We start from the raw sequence: 18,705 nt of genomic DNA, 5'->3' as shown, positions 1-18,705 counted from the left end.
AGCATGTTGCCAGTATTAACAGCAAAGGCTTTTAGATTACTTCCAGCAGCTTCAGATCGGGGGGGGGTGGATTATGAGGTTTACTACGGCGGGCTGTCCTGTCGGAGTGTGGGTTCGTATTTGTTTGTGTGCCGTTTTATCTCTGTGCAGCGCAGAGATGTTTGTGTTTATGTTTATTATGAGTGGCATGTGTATACCTTGACAGGCTCTAGCGTAGCAGAGAAAGCGTCCTGCAGAGCGCAGCAGGCCAGCCGCCACATTTCCTCTGTGAACACTGGACCCACTGTGACCAGCACGTACCTGGGAAGATGCAGAAGAACAGATCAGACTGAGAAGCTGCATTCACTTACTGGCACTAATCTTTGAAACTTAAATTAGCTCCGAGCCGTTAGCCTGACGTATCTGGATTTCATTGCATGGCGTGTTGATGCAATGAAAACAAAACACCCCTGCATGCCATTGGATGGTCCTCCAACCAATCAGAGCTGTTTTGTGTATGATTACTGTTACTCTTCTGTCCATATGCGCCACATAAAGCCATGACCCAAACGATCTTTGCAGGATCATAATCAGTTCCCAACAGAGAGACTTCAGACCAACTCACTCTGGCTTCCGGGGTCGTGGTTCTGCTTCTCAAACTGCAGTCGTGCATTTGTCATGAACTACTTCCAGGAGCACATTTCAACCCATTATTTAGCTCTAGTGAGATTTTCATGCAGTAGGAAGGTACATGTGAGGCTGAGCGTTTTCATGGTAATCTCTCTCACTCACTAACACGTCGCTCATATTTTTGGGTCAGGCTTAACAGGGTAGGTTGTGCTTACGCAGCTGCAGCCCCCAAACACCGGAGTAGTCTACCTCTTCATGTTAGGCTGACCCAGACACTGCCGATTTTTAAAGCCCTTCATTCCTTGACATTTAATTCAGTTTGAAAGCTGCTCATATTATTGTGTTTTAATCAAATATTTTTCTTCCTCTTCACTGTCTTTGTTTTTGTGTACAACATTATGAACACCTTCCTAATATTGTGTAGGTCTCCCTTGTGGTGACCCATTAGAGAATGTTGTTAGTGGGGGGCCTTTGAGGGGAGGGGCCTCTGTTTTTTTTGAGTTGTTCCTAAAGTGTTTTTATGTGTCTATCAGTGCGTTTACATGCACAGCTTAATTGAACCATGCTTGAAATTCAACTTCCTGAATGTGCTTCTTGTCCCAGTTTACATGCAACAGAGAAAATCGAATAACTGCAGGAACATTTCCTCCTCTTCCACACTAGGTGGCGATATGTGGGTTTTCATGCAGCAGACCAGCATTTCAAACAACAACCAGATGGATAATAGTTCCACTTTTTAATCTTGAACATAATGTGTGCGCGACTTCTGGTGCAGAGAAGATGGCGCTATCCTTCAGACGGTTCTTCTACCGGCTCTGTTTATCTACTTCTTCTTCTGCGACCGGCTTCCTTGGATGTTTTTGTTCCGGGGTCACACACCAGCGCATGTGCACACGCGTTGTCCAGTTAAAGTCTGACTAAGCATGTACATGCCGGAGAAAACCGATTTCCAGTCTCATTATCTGGGTGTCTTAGTCGGATTAGGAGAACTCAGGTTTTAGTAACGTGTTTACATGCACTTAAGTTGTCCATTTAAAGTCGGATTAAGCTGATCTGGTCTAAGTGGGTGCTACATGTCTAAGTAACGTCACCTGATGCAGGAACAGCCCACTCTGGAGATGGTCTCTGCAGGCTCAGACACACAAGCCACCAGTAGCTTGAAGAGATCCTTCAGCATCAGGTTGATCAGTGACTCGTAACCAATGTCTGCAAAGAAGGAGGAAGGAAGCAGAATCACAACACAGTGAGTGCACGGGACAGAGGCGGAGTGGCCACGATTTCGTCCGACTAAAGAGGAACGACGTCATCAGTTACGCTTCAGTTCAACGCGAGACAAACAGCAGCCATTCAGAAGCACACCTGAGTGTATGAAGCTGTTGACGTGCTCCACCACCAGCTCACAGGACAGGCCGATAGCATGCTTGAAGTTTGCCGCCGCAACATCCCAGTAGGAGTGGTCGCCGTGGCTACGCTGGAGCCACAGCGACATCACAGGAAGCAGCAGCTGAATGGCGGAGAAGATGCCAAAACCTGGACCTGGAGGGAGGAGATGGAGGTCACACATGAAGTAGGAAGAGGCAGCCGAAGGTTTTTTTTTTTCTTTCTCTTCAGCAGGTGAGACATGAGACACAGCACCTGGTATGATGGTGACCTCTCTGAGAAGAGTGAAGAGCAGATCCAGAGTGGGAGGTTGGTGTTGTCGGGGGCAGTTTGACACCGCTGCCGTGAGCTGCTCCAGTAACAGAATCCACACCTGGATCAAACCTGCAAGACGAAACCCAGTTAGGAAGATTTGAAAAGACAGAGGAGCAGATATTAAGAGAAAGTAACAGAATAAGCAGCTCGTCTTTACCCGTGTCGTCATCAAACTCCTGGAGGATGCAGTCCACCCCGTCCTCACTGCTGATGGAGCGCTCCTGCGTTCTCATTGGCAGGCTGGCGAGCCGCGCCCCCAAGAACACTGGCTTGGACGGCATCTTGTAGATCTTTGCCAGCAGCTGTTAATTAAACACAACACATAAAAATATGCTTCTCCTGTATATAAAGAACTGAGACCCCCCCACCCCCCAAGAGGAAAAAGTGATACTGGTGAAAGTTTGAGTGCAATAAATGAACAAAGGGTCACTGATTAGAGAACTTTAAAGTGTGAAAAGGTGGCGGCTCCTACCTGAGAACATTTGCGGAGGTAGTCGAGAGCCGGAAGGCAGAGGTCAGTGGAGCTGTAACCGGACACATGGACACAGTCTCCGATCTCCTTGAAGTCCACCTCCCCTAAACACCAGCACACAATCACATAGAAAATATATAATAATGTATTTGTGCATCAAAACTCAATATTTTCTGCAATATTTTGCCACAGATTTAATTAGATTAGACAATCACAAGGGAGAAAAAATACAATAACGTCATTTCACACAAAACTTAAGCTCTCAAATAAATCCCCCCCCCCCGCCACTCCCCTCCTCCTCCTTCTGTGTATTAAATATGTGACGTAAACACAAACCCTCCATGTATGTCATGAGCATCTTACATCAAACCCCAGCCTGATTCCAGGAAATATAAAATAAATTAAAAAAAATCCCCGGAGGCTCAAAAAGAAGAATTTAAAAGCTGGGAAAGCAGCATTCACAAACCTAAGCCTTTGACAAACTTCATGAGACACATGATGTAGTCAGTGGCAGCGTTGGCAAAAACTTGGATGTTGTCAGTGTTGATGAAAGCCTCAAAGACGTCGAACACCGGAGCCTGAGACTTCCCTGAAGGAAGGAAACGGAAAGAGAGAAGGAAGAAACGTGTTAGCAGAATTTATTTCACTGCAGTAAAAAGATATTTTCATAAAACAACACGTACCCATGGAGTATTCTCCCAGCAGATAGTCCTTAGTGTCGGTCTTGCTGCTGTGCACCGTCCTCAGAGCGCTGAACAGAGGCCTCCACCCCGACAGGATCTGAGGGGAACACATCTCCACCAGCTCTCCTATCGACGTGACCACCTGCAGCAGAGGAGCATCTTCAGAGGCCAAATAAAGCAGCACCATGCGACTGATGTTCACATGTCGACGTGGCTTACTGGTCTGGACCCTCTCTCACAGCTGCTGACAGATGTGCTCAAGGCCCGACAGACTCAGGTGAAGATGGAGCTCGCCCATCGTCAGCACCTCCTCAGGAGTGGGAGCATGAAGAGACGGCCTATAGGACACGTGAGCGCTTGACACGCACCATGCAAGAAGGAACGCTTTCCTGGTCTGACTGATCCCTTATGACAGCTAATACAATGTTAAAGGCGAACAAGATAACGGCTGCAGCGTAGCCTCGTCGGCTTAAGAATTAATGATTTTAAGTGAAAAGACGCGGAAAAAAAGGTAGCTACAGCAGGGGAAATAGAAGAGAAACCCGCGAAACAGGAAAACAAATAAGGAAAGGAAAACTTTATTTGAACAAACTCTGCATAAATGTAGGAGGTTAACAATCTGGTTTGTATGCAATGTAACAGCCTTTTATTCTATTTCACCTAAACACAACACTGAGTTTGCCTTAAAAACATTTCTCGAAAAAAACATTTAAATTGTACTTTTAATTTAACTTGTTACTGCGGTAACAAATCCATTTTACATCCTCCCTACCTCCACCAGGTGAGGCGCCACCACGCTCCAGGCCCTCATCATGTGGAGAAGAGGTCGGTTCTTGTTCCTGACGATTCGCAGCATGGACTCGCCGAGACGGAAGAGATGCAGAGCGCTGCGGCGGTCCAGCGTCGACTTGGCCTCACCTACGGACGCACACGGGGAGGACAAGGACGTCTCAGTTCCAGCTTCATCCGCGTCTTTAGTCAATCTGACATTCACTCATTAACTGTGTCATAATTAAATCAGCTGTGGTTCGGATGAGAAGTTTCCAGGCAATTAACACAAGTCAACGTAACATCCTGTGACTGAAACACAGCGGAGTGTGTGTCTGTACCTGGCATTGCCAGAGAATAGTCTCCGGTCTCAGTGACGGAGTCGAACAGCTGAGACTGAGAAGCTTTCCTCAGCTGCTGCAGGAAACCGACCAGGCCGACCAGGTTCAGCTTGGTAGCGGCTTCTTCAAACAACCTGAAAACACACACACAGTGATTCACCGCATCCACAGGAGCATCTACTCTCTAGATTATCACTGCAATGGTAACAACAGAACACATTTTACATCAAAATCAATGTTGCCACTGATCATTGACATGTCCAAGGCTCTAATAACCCCCATGAAAAATTCACTTTAAATTTAGATTATTGGATATATTTCAATTTTTGTGGGTTTTTTTTCCAAAAAATTGTGATGCCATCACAAACACTGGCATATAAAGGTTTAAAAGTCAGGAAATAATCAAGCTTTTTGTATTTATGATTAGATTTATGTAAAAATATTAACATGTTATTTTTTGTCCCTTAATGGTAACAATGTAACAATTTTAAAATCAGGTATGAGGGTTAAGAGACAGAGAAATAAGATTCATTTAGCTTCATTCATGAGAGAAAATAAAATAAAATTAAAAAAAGATTTAATCTGTTGGTAATTTTGTAATTAAATATCGTGCATCAAAGTCCAGGCAATATGCGTGTTTTGAGGCAATGTTTTTTTGGGGGGGTCAGTGTGTGGTTGGGGAGGATGTATGTTCTGTTGTGTATTGTTCTCCTGTCCTTTGTTTTCTACCTATTGCTGTTGTCTCAGTTTACAGTTTGTGGCACATGAATTTATTTTCATTATTAATATCTCATGCATGGACCATGTGCATATAAACTTACTGTAAAGTTGAAATAAATAAAAAAGGAGATCATGGAAAAAAGAACATAAACAGTATATATGACAAAAAGATTCTAGGGAATGAATTCAAGGCTGAACGCAGCGGCGCGGCCTCTTTAAGTCGCGTGGTTTTTTTGAATATTTACTATGTTTTGGCACCACTTTTTCTTTTCAGCTTATAAATGTGTTCAGTCCATCTGTTCCAAAAGATATTTGCTCCTGAAAGCAGCCTACATAACTGATTACATAAGAAATGATCCATGCAATAAAATAAATAAATAAATAAATGGCATGTTTAGTGTGTGTGTGTGTTTGTGCGTCGAGGCTGAATGAATGCTGTGTATGTGGCACGCAAACATCTACTCCTTTATTCGTACAAACCTGATTTAAATCTTAAAGAAGTGATGATATAACGTCCTTAAACTTCTCTTTGGATCCAAAGATCTAATTAATCATCAAAGACAGAGGCAGCGCCACAGCAGCTCTGGACTGATGCTGCCACCTAGTGGCTGTATGACTAAAAGTCTTTATCATAGTAAAATTTAAATGACAACGAAGAGCAGCAGATATTTTAGTTGAAAAGTGAACTTACTGATTGTTATTTATCTATATTCGCATACATATTTTTTTTTACATGCCAGTGCTGGTTTGTAAAGTTACCCAGGTCATATTTATTCATCATTTCAGATACAGAAAAAATTTAATCTTACATTTAAAATAAATAAAAACATTCAGACAGTTTGGCTGTAATGAAAATAAAATGGCTTTTGTCCACTTTGCACCTTCTGCACAGAATAATAATAGTATCATAATAGTTCAAAAAATAGTTCATTTTTAAATCTAAACTTCAACTCCACAATGTGCACTAGTTCTTTTGTAATTTGCATGTAAATTTAATCTTTTATTATTATTATTATTGGTGTTTTATCTATCTTATCTAACTGTGTCTTGTATTTGCTGCTGCTCGTCTCAGCCAAGACTCTTTTAAAAAACAGCTTCTTCAAATATTTTCCATTTGTTGTGTTGTACAGTGAACTTCATTTCAGTTAATAGATTTAGTCCAAACATTGTTCACATTTTTGATATTGTTGTATAAGATAATTGCTATATATGTTTGGAAATGTTTTCTAAATGTAGCCAGCCCAACTCCCTGACAGTCATAAGATGAATCTACACTGTGACATTCATTCAGTGTGTTGTCTCAGTCGTACCGGTCGGCCTGAGTCGACAGCGTGCACACGGCCTTGGCGGCGCTGGTCCCCGTCATGAGGCTGCCCGTCTTCAGGTCCAGGCCTCGGCCTCCTCGGCTGCTCTCCCTCAGCAGCTCCTGGATGGACAGCGGCTGGATGACCGGCTGGCTCAGGCTCAGCTCCGACGCCTCCGGGCTGGGCTCACAGCTCAGCTCCAGGCCGAGGTCGATGGGGGCCGCGTGCTGGCTCTGCTGGGTGATGGTGGTCAGGGAGGACGACTGCGAGGAGCCGTCGCTGAAGTGGGTGTGCTCCAGTGAGCTGATGTACTCGGTCACCCTGACAGACAGAGACAAGGACTCCGGTGAACACCTGTTAGCTCTGTGTATTACAATATTGTTTAGGGTCCAAGCACCAATTTGTTTATTTAAAAGGATCTCTGTTAGAGACGTCCTGAGGTCCAGACAATAAAATATCAAAGACAAGCATTACAGTCTCACAAATAAATAAAAATAGGAAATAGGGAATAGGAACATTTCTTAAAAATAACGAAAAACACGATACATGTCATGCATCACATGACCCAACCTCTCCTGGTGGAACCCGACTGTTTTTGTTCCAGTTTTATATAGTATTGTTTTATTCTGACGGGGCAAACTGTAGGTCAGGGCTCTCCAAAGTTTTTCAGGACGAGGACCCACAAACTGATGAACAGATTAAGTAGGAACCCTCTACCTACGATATGTGTTCTATATATATATTCTATGGACTATATATCACTATATATATCACTATTTTTAAATGTTCGTACTGAGTCTCCTCCTCCTTTCATCTTCTGCAGTTTGCCTCAGTTATCGAATTAATGAACGGGGGTTTATCGGAAGTCCAAACCTCCATGACATTAGAAGCAGATGGAATAAAAGTCTTTCTAGCTTGTAGTGCCCCCTTGTGGCTGACGGCTGCACTTTCTGTGATGCCACATCCACTATTTTCCATATTTACATGTTTTCCTTTCAAAACATCCAAATATGCAGATAACGCCTTCGTTGTGTGACATTTTCCACAGTTGTGCATGTGATGAAATAACTATTCATGCATTAAAAACACAAAAATGACAGAAAGACAAGGATGAAAGAGACAATACAAACCTGGACTTCTTTATAGTGGCTTGTATTTCTAGTTCAAGGTTTGAAATTGTCCACTGACTTCCATTAATGCCCAGATCTGCTCTAAATGTGCTGCCGTATTTTGCGGTGTGGTGTTTGTGTTTGTACCTGAAGACGTGCGGCCAGCAGTCGTGGTTGTGGCTTCCCATCTCCAGTCCCACGTTCAGGATGGCGTCCATGCACAGAACGTGAGCCGTGTGGAGACGGACTCCCTGAGGACGACTGATCTGCTCCAGACGCTGCTCAACGCGCTGCTTCACTGCAAACACACACACAAAATATTCATTCACAGGTCACAGTCAGGATGGTTTTATATTTATCTGAACAAAACCAGATTCAGATTTTTCAGTCTCAATTTCCACCTTTTGTGCGTCTGACCTGGCTGAGGAAGATAAAATGATAAAAAAATAAATAAAAAAAAATACTGTGCAATCAAACATTTATGACTGAGCTGCACACAAATAAATAGAATGTTATCCACAGTTGCCACTAGGTGTCAGCACAGACCCACTTCTTCATGTTAGCAAAACTCCAGATCAGAACATTCTCCTTCTCCTGGTTATATACAGTTAGACCCTTTGTGATGAATTTGCATTGATAAAAAAGTACTATGAATTTTGGGAAAGGGCTTTCACCATCTCCTTTTATTGCACTTTTCAATGCAGCCCAGATGGGCTCTTGTCTTGAGACGTGGGAAAGAACTGTGTTGGCTTTCTGCTCTCTGCTAGCTAGGAGACTAATACTATTGAAATGGACATACAGTCACTGGGTTTGGGAAGTTGGAGAAAATCAGGGGATATACGAGGATATTTTGTAATACTTGGCCATCTTTCTTAAGTTTTGTTGAAGATGTGGAGGCAGATGACATAAAATGTAAACCTTTGCTTCTGCTCACTGTTATTTCCCCCTTTATGTCTCGCTTTGTGATATTCATACTTATACTAAGTGTAAAAACTAAGTAAAAAGAAGAAGTGTACCTTGTGTTATGGCATCTCCAGTTTCTCCTACATCCTTCTCCTCCTTCTCTTCCTGCACACAGGAGGCTGCAGCCATCTGGGCCAGGGCGGAGGCACAGTTGGCAGCCACACCTGACACACAAACACATTCACACGGTGTAAAGACACGCCACAGAGTTTCATTCATTATTCCATCCCAACAACATCCTCTGTGCACGCTGGTTGTCCACAAACCGGCAGGTTAGTTTCATCTCTGGCGCATGGACCGTATACGTCAGCATCTTTGAACCTCACGCCGCTGCCAGGGTTTGGTGCTGGTGTGTGACTGTGTGACTGCAAAACCCTTTCAGGTTAAAAAGCTCTAAATAAACTCAAGGTCTGTCGTGGTTTTTGATTCCTCTGTGACTTCTGGACACTAAGTGCACACAAACTGTCCTCCCTTCAGAGCTGACATGTGGTCATTCATATTCATCAGTCCTCAGTCAGGACTGCGCCAGTAGCTGCTGTAATATCCGATGCAGTCACACGTCTGAAAAGAGTTCATGATAAAACCCTGACACCCTCCGTGAAATGTGCACTAGTCTTCAGAGGAGCTGTGGTATCCGGCGGGTTCAGGATGTTACTGAGCAGCCGACAGGATGAAAGCCACAAACTTAATGAATCTGAGACGGGATTAGGCCGAGGAAGAAAATCAGCTGCTCTGACAGGATAATGAAGAGAAAACCGCAGCAATGAAACGCAAAAGTCCTTTGACTTAAAAATGAAATAAATATTGTTTGTTGTTGTTGAACATTGTGCATGTATCTATCTGCTGTTAAGAACAGACGTTGCACATAATTGTCATCCTGACCTTTGACCCCGGTAAAAGAAAAGATCCCCATCAGGGACGAGCGTCGTGCCCTCGTCCTTTCTTGTTGACACACACGCGTGAGACATATTTCACCCACCCAGGGCGCAGCTGAGCGCCGCGGCTTTGCGTAGGCCGTCCAGGCTCAGGCAGATGGTGTCTCTCTCCCTCTGGCTCTGCTCCTTGACCCCCTCCGCTCCCAGGATGAAGGCCAGGCCCTTGGAGCTGCCCGCCATGCGACCCGTCAGCGGCGTGGACAACACGTCGATCAGGTTCTTCCATACGCCCGTGAGGATGAAGCGGGAAAACACAGCTCCTGGAAAAAAAAGAAAAAAAAAAAAGTTTTTATACAAAATGGACAGAAATTTCATGGAGGGGTTGTCTTGGAATGAGTAACCATGGCAACTCTGGTTAAGCCTTAGTCCTCCAGGGGAGCTGCAGAGGGGGTGTGCCAGACTCATTTTCAAGTGCACCGCGACACGTTCAGTTTGTGAAAAACTACAATCATGTCTACATTAGATGGACACAACCCAGACACATTTTTAGGTCTCACAACAGTAATCACATTTCACTTCCCATCGAGGGTTGAAGAAGTCGGTTGGGCAGAATGTTTTTTATAACTGTGTGCAAGGATATTTCTTTCCCTACATGTGTTGAAACTCATTTAAATTCAGATGGAGAGTTGCCAGACTCCAGGCCGGTTTTACTGATTAACTGATTAACACAGCAGCTTCAGGGGAAGTGAACTCCAAACTGAAAAATGCTAAACGTGATTAAGAGGTTTATTTTCTCATAATAAGTCTTCAGGGGGGAAATGTGCAAAAGACCCATCAGAACACGGAGTGAATGAGTCCGTGAGTAACAGGAAGCTACTGACCTGCCATCACTGTGTCACTGCGAGCCTTGTCACAGCTGAGCGGCGACTGGCTCGACGCCCTCCTGATCAGCTGACCTCCGATCGCACTGCTGCCCAGCCCGTCGATATCTGAGGGGAACATAGAGGAGAGGAGATGAGAAGGGATGGTGACTGTGATAATTACAGATGACGTCTGTGTCCAACTGAGAATTTATTTTGCAGATCAGAGCTTGAACTAGTTTGGTATAAATGTGAATTTGATGCACAAGGATTAACTGAAGTATGTAATAATAGACTAGCCACCGTCCCCAGTGCGCTCACATGCATGGGTTACATGCAGAGAAGAAATTCCTTGTTTGTGTGTAGACCTCACATTAACGTCCAACCCGGGTAATCCATAAAGTTCCTGTGTTCACATCTGGTGTTAATTAATTAAAATGCGTCATCCATTAATTCATCCCCAGCCAGCACTTGAGATCTGATCTCAGTTTGTGTGTAAATAAAAAGCGGTAACATCCAGGTCTGAGCAATGGCAGTTCATCGAGTGGCCACTAGAGGCTCCAAAAAGGACTAAATCCCCATAGACCCCCATGTGAAAAAGCCCAACTTTACAGCATTATTAAACATGTTTACAGCCTGGTATGAAAAAATATTTTGGTCTCAATAGTTTATTTTTTTAACTGACAACTGTATAGTGGGTGAAATTTTTAAACTCATTTGTTTAGATTTTATTAAGGTTTAAAATTCTGCGTAATTAAGGGTGTTGCCGCTTTGAGTGACAGGTGGTAGCGTGAGCTAACAGGTAGCAGAGAGTTGGGTGGGCGGGTCTCAACGTCCAGGCTGCTTTAGCTCCGTTCCATTCCCCTCAGAAATGTGCAAAACTGGTAATGGAAATACCTACATTTCAAAAAAAAAAAAAAACTCTCAAATATCACTATAACCTCTCTACAAGCTGGAAAGTTCTAATTTATTTTAGAGACAAAGACTCAGTGTTGATTCTTGTTTAGTTTGTTTCTCAGCTCCAGGTCCAGAATCTTTTAGACGTCCCTTATTCAGGTCCGTTTCTACCACCTGGTCTTCAGGTGGTCTTTGATGGGACCGGGACTCATTATGTATTCACATGAGGTCACATGTGTCCCAGACCACTTCCACCAGACCTGGACTTGAACCTGGACGGTCGTGATCATGTTTCACAGGACGAATGTTGAGGAGTGAATGTGCATGCACCTGTCAGCATGGTGATGAGCGGCAGCTTTTGGTCCTCCGTGGAGCCCCAGTACCCGGCCTCGGCCAGCAGGTTGCGCTCCAACACCTGGTGATAAAGCTCCTCGATCCAGGCCTGAGACAGGACCACGAGGACCCCGCTGCTCTGGATCAGACGCCCGAACTCCTTCTGCACAGACAGAAAAAACACATATGATAAAAATCTAGTACATACAATATAACTAGAAGAGTTCAGATCAGCGCAAGTTTCTTCCATCTCAGGTTTGTCTAGAAATAAGAAGTGGAGCTCTGCTCACCAGGCTGAGGACGGGAGTGAGCGCTCTCCGTCTGTAGTAGTCGCAGCAGCAGAGTTTGAGATTGAGCAGGAGAGCGTAGTAGGACACCAGGTAGAGGCCGTCAGCGTTCATCAGATACTGGCAGCTCAGACTGTCGCCTGCTTCGAAACCTGGAGAGTGAATCCCACCTGGAGAGACGCAAGATTTGGCTTTAACCGACACAGAAGGATCAAGGAACAATAAATATTCAAGTCTAAAAGTTGGTGCTTCTGATCCGCAAAAGAAAGAAAGGAAGAGGGAGAGATGGGAGCATCAATGAGTGGGAAGGAAGGAGAGAAGAGGAGGCTGAAAGAAGAGAGGAAGATGGAAAACGCAGGTAAAAAAGGTAAAAGTTAGATAAAGAGGATGAAAGTAGGAAAAGAGTGGAAAGGTGAGAGGAGGCGGGGAGATGGAATCTGTGAGCTGATGGAGACTCAAGTGTTTTAATCAAAAACTCACTCTGGGGATTTTAACGTCCTGACCAAATTCATTAAGTCATTTAACCGTGGAGTTTAATTTGAGTCGTAATTCTGCTCTGCTGACGTGGGGAGGTCCCGACAGGCTCGCTGTTTTCACCGACGGACCGAGAGCTGTGCCTCCGGGGCCAAACGTTTCATTAAAAGGCTGCTGCTTCTGAGCAATGGACCAAGAATCACTGTAGCGTATACATGCGGATAATTGAGCTAAATACCAGGGGTCAGGTTCTTTAGGTGATTATTTAAGGAGCCAAAGGAGCTGTCGGGAGGAAAAGAACCATAAAGAAATAATAGAAAGCCTCGAACTCGGGAATAATACTCTGTATTTGAGATTTAAAAAGACTGGAACTGTTATTGGACCTGTGGTAAAACTGCAACTACAACATAGTGCAAGTGGAAATAGTTGATTAATTTATTCATTTCCTGTATCTGCTCGTACTCTGGAGGGTCACGGAGGACTGGAGCCTATTCCAGCTCTCACTCGGTTATAATATAACTTCATACTGGTATATTTGATTACACAGCGTTCAGAACGTTGCACCGTGAGAAACCGTTTCTAAACACACACTGTGTCACTGTGGTGAAGGTGGAAAGGTCCAAAAAAAAGCAGCAGAACAAGAAGACTTGTTCCAAAGAAAAGGTCCCATGTTGGTTGTTTGTTTGTTTTTTTTAGAGTTTTAGAGAAATGTTGCGCGTAGACTACAGTTATTATGGTAGCTGGTCATGCTGCTATTAAATTTATATAAATGAATAAATGTCAAAATAAAATTCTTTATTTTTTTTTTTATCTCCGAGCTGTAAATGTCCCCAGATTTCCACATCAGCAGGCAGTGCTACCACAGGTCCATGCCATCTTCTTTTACTACTACTAGTGCGGGATTATTCTACAATATTAGATCCATCCTTAGTCAATCTACTGCATTAATTCCTCTCTCGACCTGTAGAAAATGTTGTGAACGCCTGAGTGTGCATGAGTAAGAATAAAACAATGATACCGCCGGGCCCTAAGTGCTAACCATAACACCACTGTGTTCCACCGGACGTCTCTTCAGGTCGTCCAGATGTCAATTAAAAGATATTCTTACTTATTTACCATGCAGCGAGGGAGCACATCCGTACCTCTAACACTCCTTAAAGGCTTCCATAGTGCTACTGAGCAAAGGAAGGCAGCATAAAGATACAGAGGAGGTGACTTCATCTCTTTCTCTCTTGTTGCGCGCAAAGTCATCTGGTTCCGATTGTGTATCCCCACCCTGTCCTGTATTTGTTCAGGTATAACACTGCGCAGATCACTCCTCTCTCGGCAAATACACTTTGTTTGCTTAGCGTGCACAAATATACGCAAACACAGAGATATATATTCTCTTCCCACTCTTCAAACATGCACCCTCCCTCCCTCCCTACCTCCCTCTCTCACCAGCCTGCAGTCCAGAGCAAAAGGTGGAGGTGAAGTTCTGCAGAGACAGGTCCACCTCGGTGGCCGTGGCCAGCCCCAGCAGGCGGGGCAGCAGCGCGGCCAGGGACTGGACGAAGAGCCGGGCGCTCTGCTGGTCGGCCTCCTGGTTGCGCAGCAGCTTGAGGGACAGGGCGGCGGTGCGCAGGGAGCGGTGGCCCGGGCAGTCTCGGGGGGTCTGCTGCTCCTCCTCGGCCAGAGAGACGTTGTCGGAGCCGATGTCGGACACGTCGGAGCGACCCGAGTCCTTCTCGGCCGCCATGGAGTACTGGTCGCACGAGTCGAACTCCGTCCGCGACAAGTCCTGTTCGTCCATACTGGTTCAACAACAACAACAGGCGGACTCACATACACTGATAAGACTGCACTGACAGGCATAACATTATGACCACCTTCCTAATACTGTGTACGTCTCCCTTATGGTGACTCATCAGGGGATGGACATGGGTCGTCTGAGGGTGCTGAATGTTGTTAGTGGGGGGGTCTTTGAGGGGAGGGGCCTCTGAGGATCATCCCACAGATACTTGATCAGTTTGGGACCTAGTGAATTTGGAGGCCAGGTTGACACCCTGTGCTGTTCTTCCTGTTTTCTTGATTTGTACCTAAAATGTTTTTTTTGTCAGTGGTCATAATGTTGTGGCTGATCTTTACACAGTTCTGTGAATGTCTCTGCTGTGCACATACATGCTATAATGTCACCAAAGGTAGAAATGACTGAAGTCCGTAAACACCTGTACCTGAAGTTGCTCTCACTGTATCTGGACCCTCCTCCGTGGTGCGACCTGGCCCTGGACTCCACCGACAGGAAGTTCGTGATGTCGGGGTAGACGAGGCCGTGACTCCTCTGCACCACATCTGGAGGAACCACACCTAAATCACACCCCCTGTCTTTCTCTCCTTTTCCCTCCATCTCCTTCGTGGCTCCTCCTCCCTCCTCTCTCTGGCGTCCCTGATCCGGCCTGAGGACCGGCTCGTGTTTGCTCCCCTCCTGACCCACGCAGGATGAGGGCGAGGGGAGGCGTCCGTCCTCCGCGCACTCCTCTGGAGTGGTGTGGCTCATACCCAGGCCGAGATCCCCCGCCTCCAGGTCCAGGGTGGTTTGCCCCGTTTCGGTGGTGATGCTGATGCTGATGTCGGGGCTGCGGTCGGTGGCCCCGGCGGTGGCCATGTTGGAGGAGGAAGAGGCGGGGTCCCACTGAGGCTGCTCCGAGGACAGGATGTGTCTCTGCCACCTGAAGTCGGCCTCGTTGATCTCCATGGACTCACGCGTCGACTCCGTTCCGTCTTTCAGATCATCCAGTCGTCTGAGGAGGAGCTGAGCCTGTGAAACGCAGCTGCTACGTTACAAAACCGCCCTAGAACTCACCGTGTTCTCCTGTGCTCCATAAACTCCTGTTATTTAGGAGCCTTGGTTTGTGTTTCTCGCTGCTCACCTGCTCCGGCTGGATGCCTCGGCCCTGGGACAGTTCATCCAGGGCACCGAGAAGAGCACAGGCACAGGAGACGGACGAGTAACACGCCTCGATGCCTCCCTTCATGCAAGCCTCTGTCATCCCGTCCATCACTCTGCAACACGAAGGAGAAACAAACACTATGTTAAACCTAGACTTTTATTTTCATATACGCACATACACTTATAAACACACGCAAACATATATTCAACCAAATAAAACAAGGAACCCCATCCCCACCCACGCACCAACATCTCAGAACATCCAAAGGAATATCAAGAAAAGAAAAAAGGTACAACATATATCTAATATACATCATTCTAATGAAGTCCAAATTTCAAAATAATCCTCCTCATTATTTTCCGACCTAAAGGCCACTTTTTCTAAATAAATAATATCCTTTGCCTCAGTGACCCTTCTCTGATGGAGCTTTTGAACAGATCCAGCTGTTCATAATTAGGTGTTTGCTCGCTGGTGTGTGATTGCGAGTGAGTGATGATAGGCCAGCACCTTTTCCGTCAGTCCGCCCCAGGGCAGCTGTAACTACTGAGGTGGTTTACAGCCACCAGGGTGTGACTGTGTGAGTGGATCAATAATCGACTGTGGTAAAATGGAAACAGTGCAATATAAAACCAATGCATCATCATTATTATTTCTATGTGATCATGCACAACGAGAGGAAGCCCTTTTTATCCTGGGCTGAGACTTTATTAAAATGATGTAAATCTCTTAATATACATGACTCTGGTGTCAGTGGAATAGTTTTATTAATATGGTCCATAGCCTGGTTTATACCAAACCAAATTTCTCTTATTTTATGGAAATCCCAGAGTAGGCGTAACGAAGTTGCATCAGTATTGCCACATTTTGGACAGATACTATTTTCTTGTAAGCCCATTGTAAATAGTTTTGGCAGCATGTATTTTGAATTTTGAACTGTCTGAATTAGTTTTTTATACATCGATATATGTATATATAATTTTTGTTTTCAATTGATCACAAATGCTATCATTTAGAATCAAATGCCATGATTTAATTGCATTTATACTTAACAGGACATGACTATAAAGACTATTTCTCAGCTTATCTATTAACTAACCAGACTCAGTTTTTATCAGAATAAGAGTCTGGTAACATTTGAATCGACCAATTAAAGCATTCCTGCTCACTCCACAGCACTCAGGTAACGTGTATGACTACATGGCTGTTACTCTTTTGTGTCATTTTGCAGGAACATGATCAGTTCCCGACAAAGAAACTCCAGACCAACAAGACACCACTAAAGATTTGTCAGTGAGGAAGTTAGTCTGGCTTCCAGGTTACGTCTTACAAATGTGTGCACTCCAGAAACGTTTAAACCTTTTCTAAAACAACTCAGCTAGAGAACAAAGACAGGCGGGTGGGGGTCTGGGGTGGAGAGGTCACTAACAGTTTTAGCAGGTCCAGGTGGGACTTCCTCTTTGAGAACGAGCGTTTTCTGGTTTCAGGTTCAACCACACAGGGACCGGCCAGGTCAATAAGCCGCTGAGGACTCCCCAGAATCTAGAACAAACACAGACACAGACAAATACATTAGAACATCTATGTGAAGTCTAGAAATGTCCATAAAGGCCTGAAGTCACGTTCCGCTGCATCAATGAGTCCTCCCTCTACCTCCTTCATGATGCGGATGGCCTCGGTGCGGTGCTGGGGAGGCGGGTACAGCAGGATCCTGTGGTAGAGCGACTGGAGCACAGGTTTCATCGACTCCACGCAGCTAACCAGGCGAACCAGCTCTGCTGCGATGTAACACACCGTCCGCACGACCGGCGCAATCCTGGCGGGGGCGCTGGAGGAGCAGCCCGAGCCTCTGCCCTGGTCGGATACACCTCCGCTGGAGCCGTCCACCTCCTGGCCGAGTCCTGGAGGAGGAAAACTAAGAGCTGAAAGCCTTCTCCTCACATTTAGAGTCAGAAACATGTCCTTACAGATGGAGCTAATGATTATTAAACACAAACTTTAACCATCAAATGAGTTTCTTTCTTGTGTGAATGGTCAGCAGATCCAGTTACCGAGGCCGAGTCTCTCCGAGAGCCGATCTCGGTCCGAAGCCCCGATGAAGCCGTGGTGGGAAGTGATGGTTTTATCGTTGACAGGGTTTCCCATGATCGCCACCAGGGATGGACACAGCTGCTTCCTGGGAGAGGGATTCATTTTCTGAATTACAACACATTAAAATAAATCTATTCATTTCCAGCGAGGGACTGACAAAGAAGGACAGCTCCCTCCTCAGCGGTTATCTGGAATAAGTTGAAGTCAGAGGAGATAGATGTTGACCCTCTGTACGAGACTGTTGCTCCTTCAGCCAGAGACCGATGTACCCACAGAGGAAAAAGGAGTCGGACTCTTTAACCTCCTGAGACCAGAGCTTTTATTTGGTCTGCATTTTTAATTTCTTTAAGGTATCTGGGATCAGTAGGACTTAAGACGTATAAAAACCTAACATCATCTTTTAGCAGGAAGTAGTAGTTTTTGAAAAAAACAATGTCCTCATATGTGGACTCTGGGATTACTTCATTATTTATATTTAAAGTTGTCACCAGTGTTTGACAGAAAATAAAACTTTTAATTTAATACCTGAACATGTCTGAATTGCAAACAATTAAGTCCCAGCGTCCTCAAACGAGTACTTGCTAATTAGCAAAAGAAATGCTATTTTTTTAATTTTGTGCATTATATCAAACTAGAAAGGTTAATAAGCATAAATAAGTAAGGTTTTGCTACCACTAGATGGCAGACTAAAGTGTCCACTAATGAGGACAATGGATTTAAATTAAGCTGAATAAGATGCGATAAAACCTAAAACTTAACGTCCCCATATGAGGACACAGGGTCTCAGGAGGTCAATATCGGCATCTCTTAGCTCTGCTGCTGAGTTTCCTCCATATCTGAAGAACCACAAACATCCTGTGGACAATAAATCTCTGTATCTCAAATTTACGTAATTTACATATTTATCATTTCATTCTGTGGTCTTTTCTCACATGCAATACATATTGTCGCAGGTATTTTATTACTCATCAACCTTATTACTTATCACCACTGGCGCGTTATGGGTGGAAAAGTTAGGACAATTCCAAGGACAGGGGCCTCAAAAGAAAAAATATAATTTTAATATAATAATAAATAATAAGTAAGTACCCCTGCTTATCACTAAAAAGAAACGTCCCTATTGGAGTTGTCATTATTCATGATATTAACTAAGTCCATGCAGCCCTTAGTATTTTGGTACTAGCTCGCCCTGCTACTGTAACGACCAAAGATCTACAAAATTAAGTCTTGTCTTACATTGTCCTACTTACATCCCTGTTCACAGCTAATTAATTATTATGTATTTTTTGTGTGGGGC

General features: G+C 44.7%; 1 protein-coding gene across 1 annotated transcript in view; it reads right to left on the bottom strand.

Annotated features, from left to right (window-relative positions):
- Positions 1-18,705, bottom strand: part of arfgef3 (ARFGEF family member 3) — a 46,618-nt gene that overhangs the window by 14,067 nt on the left and 13,846 nt on the right. Inside the window, 23 exon segments of the mRNA XM_047602653.1 lie at positions 198-300; positions 1,701-1,815; positions 1,969-2,145; positions 2,245-2,373; positions 2,462-2,606; positions 2,777-2,880; positions 3,243-3,365; positions 3,460-3,766; positions 4,232-4,377; positions 4,569-4,702; positions 6,599-6,913; positions 7,849-7,999; positions 8,718-8,828; positions 9,644-9,859; positions 10,421-10,528; positions 11,627-11,792; positions 11,920-12,086; positions 13,831-14,183; positions 14,604-15,187; positions 15,300-15,432; positions 16,747-16,859; positions 16,971-17,218; positions 17,369-17,493. Coding sequence (XP_047458609.1) covers positions 198-300; positions 1,701-1,815; positions 1,969-2,145; positions 2,245-2,373; positions 2,462-2,606; positions 2,777-2,880; positions 3,243-3,365; positions 3,460-3,766; positions 4,232-4,377; positions 4,569-4,702; positions 6,599-6,913; positions 7,849-7,999; positions 8,718-8,828; positions 9,644-9,859; positions 10,421-10,528; positions 11,627-11,792; positions 11,920-12,086; positions 13,831-14,183; positions 14,604-15,187; positions 15,300-15,432; positions 16,747-16,859; positions 16,971-17,218; positions 17,369-17,493 — 4,273 coding nt within the window.

Source organism: Mugil cephalus, chromosome 13, assembly GCF_022458985.1.
Source record: "Mugil cephalus isolate CIBA_MC_2020 chromosome 13, CIBA_Mcephalus_1.1, whole genome shotgun sequence".
NCBI classification, from domain to species: domain Eukaryota; kingdom Metazoa; phylum Chordata; class Actinopteri; order Mugiliformes; family Mugilidae; genus Mugil; species Mugil cephalus.
This window is presented reverse-complemented; position numbering and strand designations above follow the sequence as displayed.